We start from the raw sequence: 7,495 nt of genomic DNA on the forward strand, positions 1-7,495 counted from the left end.
ATTTTTAAGTGCAATGCCATCTCAGTATCCAATCAACAACCAATCATCAGAACCATGTCCTCGCCCTACATTTTTCATTTTTCAACAAACCTCTATGAAACATCTGTCACTTCTGTTTCATTGGACTTGGTACATTACATTAAATGTGCTGAAATAAACTATTTAATTGCAATTTTTAGTTCGAGATGAATTTTTTTTATTTATTAGAAATTAGATTTTTATGGTATGTGTCATATCACGTATTTGTCATTCAAAAATTGAAAAAAGAGAAAGTGAATATTTCAGTCGTGCAGTATTGTAATTCAGAGATGATCCATGTCAAAATCACGCCACTGCAGCAGTCAAAGAGGTTTTTCGTGACAACCAGATCTCTGCATCTGCTTGATGGATGGAGAGAGTATATATACTGGGGAACATTTACCCAGAGCCTGCAGCACCTCTCTCTCTCTCTCTCTCTCTGACTCATGCTGTAGTTATGTTCTTTTTTTTTTTTTTTTACCGCTGCGAGGCAACCATCGTGTTAATATTCGGTACAGTCAGGCGCTACAGCTCACACAAACACACACTGGTTCCCATTATGGCCTATATAAAGTATGAGTCATACGGGTGAGGAGGGAATCCTTTCCTCAGATATTGTCATCCTCAATGCCTTTGATTGAATGGCCACGTTGTGCAACTGTCACGAAACGCCACGTATCCACAGACAAAGCCCTGCTACGACCATTCAGTTCACAATCCAAAGGTGCAGCCAATTAGAATTTTAAATGAATTAAATATTCACAAATACTCAACACTGTGAATATTTTGTATAGATTCTTGAAATGCATGCATTTGATTTTTTGCGGACTTGGTTTTTGGTTCATAAAGTGATTCCATAAACATACATTTCAATAATGTACATAGCGTTTCAGTTTTAATTATGCGTCTTCAACACTTTTGCTTGAAGTCATAAATACACCAGCAGTACTGGTTACTGTTTCTGACTCATTTATGACTGACATAAAAAACTATGAGACACAATGATGCTGAACACAGGGTGGGTCAAATTCCAGGGGTTCACTATTGTTTGTGTGTATAACGTACAGAGAGTGTTTTGGTATGCTCACTCTGTAAACAGAAGAACAAACACACACTCAGACATCTGAGGTCATGAATATTGGCTATTATGTGAAAGCAAGAGCCCGCTTTACTGGTTCACCAAAATGCTCTAAGGCAAATTCAAACCAGACATATTAACCACAGAAACTGCTTGGCACTTTGTACACACACACACACACACACACACACACACACACACACACACACACACACACACACACACACACACACACACACACACACACACACACACACACACAGACACACAGACACATACAGAAACATATTGGTTGTTTTCAAATCATTAAAAAAGTAACTCTCTTTGAAGGTGTTTTTCAGTATATATATAATTTTATAGTATATGATTTACAAGAGAGCAAACATCTAACCTTGCACTCACCTTTACCTACCATAACTCAGCTATCATTACATCACATTTATTGATGGTGATGCAAATTAGTTTTATAATATCACTCATCTCCATTCAAATACTCTTAAATACAGTTCAGGAATGTCACGGTCTAAAGATATTTGTTGAAATGGCAAAGAAAATATTTTAATGCTCATCATCAGTCACTTCCTCCAAATCATCCTCATCTTCGTCATCTTCCTCCTCATCCTCATCTTCGTCGTCATCCCTTTTCCTCTGTCTGCTAGACGTTCTTGACTAGACAAGGAAAAATAATCTCAGTTTTGGGATTCAACACAACTTAAGGGCCTCAAAAATTCAAATATTGTGAAAAAGTTTATTTTCAGTCATTTCAGAAGGTGAAAATTATATATTCTAGATTCATTACAAGTAAAACATTTCAAAAGTTTTTTGGGGTTTAATTCTGATGATAAGAGCTTATAGCTCATGAAAGTCTAAAATCCATATATATCTCAAACTATTTGAATATTTCTGTTTGAGTTTTATTAGATGATCATCACTACATTAGAAATTCCAGGTATCTCTTGTTCTTTGAGTCCACAATAATGGGGAAGACTACTGACTTGGCAATGGTCCAGAAGAAAATCAATAGCTGGGTTTCCATCACCATGCTTTTATGGGCACTTTGAAGTAATCACATCAGAATCGATGGAAAATCTGAATTTCGAATAAAATTCATTTGGAAAAAAGTTTTACGATTGATTGAGGTGTTTTTTGAATTGTGCGAAAAAGGTTTCATGGAAATAATGGGATATGGAAATGCATTTTGCAAATATATTTCTCCAAGCGAATCAAAAAAGTAATGTGACTTTGAACTGGGACGGTAAATCCTGACTAACCAGCGGACCGATCTTATTCCACATATATGGTTCAGCTCATCTGCTGTTTCATGCAGATATTTTTATGTAAAGTTTCACAAAACTGAATTCAAAACATTCTGTTTTTGCTTCAAATTTCAAAATTATTTAGTTTCATTTAGATTAAAAACTGCTCATGTTGTATGTATGCAGCATCTTTGTTTGGATCATGAATAAAATGCAGATGTTGCCTCTGATTTTAAATGGAAAGGGCACAGATGAAGCTTTAGTTTGTTTATACAAAGATATTTCTTTTATTTGTGTTACCTATTTATTTGATCTGGGGCTTGTTTTAAAATTTAAATTTAGTTTTGTTAAATTTAGTTTTGTACATACATTTACATTATATTTAAATTTTGTCATTTAGCAGACGATTTTATCCAAAGTGACTTACAAATGAATTGAACCGTGAGTTGAGTGAATCGTAACATCACTAGTGCTAAAGGAGCTGCAAGCTCTAATAATAAAAAAAACTAAACAAAGAAACTAAAAAATTAAAAACATTTGAAATGTTTTACTTTACATGTAATGAATATAGAATACATGAAAGTTCATGTAAGTTATGATTTTTTTTATCATTTACTTGCCATTAGGATGTAAGCTATATGCATTTCTTTCTTATGCTGAACACAAAAAAGAGATTTTGAAGAACGTGGGCAACCAAACAGTTTCTGGTCCTCACTGACTTCTTTCATAGTATTTGTTTTTTTTTATCATACTACTGAAGTCACTGGGGACCAGCAAATATTTGGCTATCAACAGTCTACAAAAATATCTTCTTTAGTGTCACTTTAACATAAAAAAAAAACAATTTCTCCACAAAGAAATATGATATGATAACCGTCTTAAATTCAAACTATGCATTTGATACATATTAAGCCATTTTTAAACTTTAGGTACTGCCAAATAATGAAATAAGTTTTAACATTAATTATCCATCTAACAATAGAAAGTCATTTTATCTAAAATAATACAGCACTAACCTGCATTGTTCCTGATTTACTCATTGATGTACCAGTTCTATTTAGGGACAGTTTAGAATTGGCACGGACTATTTCTAATCCAGACTGGTAATCAGGGGGGTGCAGTGAGTTCCTGAACACCTGTCAAGACAAAAAAAAAGGGATCTGTAGACTACTCTACATATGGACCACCAGGAACCTAATGTTATCTCATCACCCCCCACATAATAAAACAATAACAGCCGAGTACAGCCGAGATACATTAAAAAGAGAAATGAGTCAACACAAACTTGTACCACATACTGTGTTGTAGCAACAGAGAACCATGTCATTTAGATTGGGAAAAACATTTACATACTCTGTCCTGCTGAGGATGAGCCAACAAACATTGTCACCTCCACTTTATTAACTCCAGTTAAATATTACAGGAAGAATATTTATGACCTATCTCTATATGCTCTAGCTGTGTCTTCATAAACCTGTCACCATGTGCCAATATATGACTATTACTAGTTTACACATCCAATTACAGGCAAAGTTCAGACAAGAACGAGGAAACGTTTCCCAGAAAATCCCTGATGAAATAATATTCATGCGATTTTCTTCCCCCGGCAAGTCAAGGAAATATGTATTAAAAAAATGTTTTTGCACGCCAAACTATGAATTCATAACTGAATGCATTAGCCAGTCTGAACATTCCACAGCTGACTGAACATGCTTTGCAAGATGCCTCTATGGTTCTTTTCACATCAGGATAGGAGGAGGCCTTTATACCCCAGCTACCAGAGCTTTCATCATTATGACAGCAGGGGGATCGCAGGAGGAGAAAGAATATAATTTGATTAGACATTAAGACAGACAAGCTCGAACCAGCAGGACTGCCAGAGCAGCGGTGCTGCTGCAGAGCGCTCACCTCAAGGTCTCCTTCCTCATCCACATTCTGAATGTGCTGGTAGGCAGTTGTGTAAATTTCCAAAGCCTTGGCATGGAATGTCATCTCCACTGTTACAAACTCACCGAGAATTTTCTGCATCAGACACATGAGAACCTCAGTCTAAATAGCCATTTCTGTGAAGTAGCTTTGAAAGATTTCCAGCATCATTAGTATTCTTCAGTGTCATATGATCCTTCAGAAATCATTCTAACATGGTGATTTGTTGCTGAAGAGACATCTCAATTCTAATGATCCATACTGAAAACAGCTGCGCTGCTTAATAACTTCATGGAAGAGGTAATAAATAAATAAAATAAATCTTAACTGTCACTTTTAATCAATCTAATGCATCCACGTTGAATAAAACTATAAATCACAATAAAAAAGCTTTTGACATAAATGTGGGTTTCGTTTTAAACACAGTAAAGTTTTCAGGGACTCGAATTTCACATTATGTTAGATTGTGTTTGTATAACAATATATAAATATACTTTATATTATTTTTGTATAATACACAGTACAATATTAAAGCTTGTTTTATCCATTCACAAAAATAAACTGTTATTTCTTTAGTAAATAAGTCATTGTTCAGTCTGAAGGACCTTGATATCACGAATCTTCTGCTTTTCAAAGTCATCTATTGTCTCCTCCAGCTGGCGAGTCGTGCGAGTGGCATCCATCGTGGCTCTCTGGAGTTCACTCTCAGCCTTTCGTGACACAGTAGACAAAGAGATGTAAAGTACAAAATGGTCTCAAGAAGCAGACATGCACGATTCGAGCCCAGCAAGACGTTTTGAACTGAGAAAAATAAGAAGACTCACATCGGGTTCAGTATAACTGACATATTAGTGACAGACTGAGTTGGACCTACTTGGTTATAACAAAATTAATTCAAAGTAGTTTCAAGATAAAATTACAGTTCGTTGCACACAAGTCCCACCTGTGACTGAGAGAGGCTGTTAAGGTAAGTATCTTTCAGATTGGTTGACATTAAAACGTCTAGTAGGGTGGTTGATGCTTGTTAAGTGTATTAAAAACTGTTAAAAACTAAACAAATTTAATTCAGAACCTTATGCAAATATGCAGCAATATGCAGACGTTTTGAGTTATGCTAGTTAAAAATGTAAAAATGTTTAAAAACATCTTAACATGCAGAGGTTTTTATATATCTATTCATTAATGTACTCATCTGGTGCAATAGTGTCTTAAACTATCTCTATTTGGGCGATTTCTCAGCAAAAATTAATATGTGTGGAATTCATTTTGACAAATTAAACAACATATCATGCATTTAATGTATTAATTTGTTTTAATTGATTGTTTGACAGCCCTTATCTACAGGTAAGTTTGAGAACCGCGGCATCTTGAATATAAAATCCGTCAGACCTACTCTTCTGCTTCACAGCTATGTGTTTTCAGCAAAAGAAGAAACAATAGTATTGGACTGTAGGATACAATAATCTGTCTGTCTGAGGGGTTTCTCTGCCTCATCCTTTCAAGCTGCTGCATCTGCTTGGCCTCTCTGTTCCGTGCAGTCTGCGTCTGCTTCAAGTCCTCCTGTGCATACATTTGATAAGATCACAAAAGGCTGGTAGAAAAGATCACTCCAGGTCTTAGGTTTTGACCTATGATAACAGTCACGGTATGTCATGCTTACTCAGAATGTGATGCAATGCTGCCCTCATGAGATCACTGGGAAAAGGTCATTTGTATATTTGAACTATAAAGTATAAATCCTGTTATCTGAGGGGGTTATAGAGAAAAACCTTACCCTTTTCGTTTTGACAATATTCCCATATGCTGTCAAAGGCTCTATAACTTTCACTTCTAGCCTCTCCACCTGTGAACAACAGTATGTGTTTGTAGATTATTAGGAAACACAAATATGCTGAAGTACGTTTTCATGGTTTTAAACACACTTCTGCTTGTCGATAGTCCTGAATCTTTGCCAGCTGATCTGCAAAGTTCTTCAGTCCAAGTTTCAGGTTCGGTGTCTCTGTGTCAGCATAAAGGCCGACTTCTTTAACCAGAAGGTCGGCTTTGTCCCGCAGTCGTGCAGTTTTACGGACGTAAGCAGAAAAAAGTTGGCAGAGATCTCCGAAGTGCTTCTCAACATTGGTGATGTTCTCTTGGATCTGCTTGGTCTGGGTGTCTCTGTAATATGCAAAAATAAATAAATAAATAAATAAGAGAAAAATTACGATGATCTGACTGAGGTTATGTTGTTCATACAAATTAGACTACAGGTTTTGTCTTCTGTCAGAATTTTAAAAGGGTTATATGTCAGAATAATTGTGCAAGAGAGGAACAGACAGTTATAACAAGAATATCATGAAGTATATTCCTAAGTAAGAGTTCTTTTAAAAATGCTGTTTTCTGTCGCAGGTTGTTCTTGTCTAAAAATTCGACCAACGATTATCTGGCATGAGAAAACAAAAATGTAAATGTTGTAAAACAAAACTAAGCAGACTTGTCTTAATAATACACTGAGGACGCTTCACGTGTAGCATCTTTTATCCTCTTGTATCTTGGAAATGTCCAAACATGCTACACTGTAAGCAATTTTACATTTCGGTTACATAATTATGCAGTTTCTGTTTTAGTATATTGATAGAAGATCTGCTTATGTATTTACTGTCAATGATATTATAAAACACGCACTAGCTGGTGAACTAACGTTACTGCTTGTATAATTTAGCTTAGCGTTAAGTTAGCTGGCTAGCTAGCTTCCCAGCCGTGGACAACTATTACCTCGCTCTTGCATCAGGAGTGCGGCTCATGATTACTAGTAACCAATATCTATATATATATATATATTAGTTAAAAATAAAATCTCAAGAGATCTCTTGATGTATTTAAAAAGCTAAAAGCTGTTTTGTGTCTCTGTGCTGAAGCTTCAACAGGAAATCTGAAAGAACGCCGTCCTGTTACCATGGAGCTAAAGATGCGCCCTCTACAGGCAAATAAAGGAAAAACAAAACAAAAATATTAAATTATACTTGAAAATATTGCTCGAGTCAATGTAATTAAACGGTGTAAATTATGTTAAGATAAAATGTTTGCAAATATAATATAATATAATATAATATAATATAATATAATATAATATAATATAATATAATATAATATAATATAATGAGAATAAATGAAAAAAAAAATCATTCCTTACGTCAAATTCAGGTTTTAGAAATGTGCTTATGAATGTAAAATTACC

The 7,495-nt window shown here is 35.0% G+C and overlaps 1 protein-coding gene across 1 annotated transcript; it reads right to left on the reverse strand.

The window, feature by feature from the left end:
* Nucleotides 1-1,429: 1,429 nt before the first annotated feature.
* cibar1 (CBY1 interacting BAR domain containing 1) lies at nucleotides 1,430-7,207 on the reverse strand. The gene is made up of 8 exons (XM_052583604.1): nucleotides 7,033-7,207; nucleotides 6,201-6,435; nucleotides 6,053-6,121; nucleotides 5,727-5,838; nucleotides 4,884-5,032; nucleotides 4,261-4,374; nucleotides 3,369-3,488; nucleotides 1,430-1,765 (listed from the first exon to the last, which is right to left on the reverse strand). The coding sequence occupies exons 1-8, from the start codon at nucleotides 7,059-7,061 to the stop codon at nucleotides 1,655-1,657; spliced, it is 939 nt and encodes a 312-aa protein (XP_052439564.1). The 5' UTR covers nucleotides 7,062-7,207; the 3' UTR covers nucleotides 1,430-1,654.
* Between the last annotated feature and the right edge of the window lie 288 nt (nucleotides 7,208-7,495).

This window comes from Carassius gibelio, chromosome B19 (genome assembly GCF_023724105.1).
Source record: "Carassius gibelio isolate Cgi1373 ecotype wild population from Czech Republic chromosome B19, carGib1.2-hapl.c, whole genome shotgun sequence".
Classification (NCBI taxonomy): Eukaryota; Metazoa; Chordata; class Actinopteri; order Cypriniformes; family Cyprinidae; genus Carassius; species Carassius gibelio.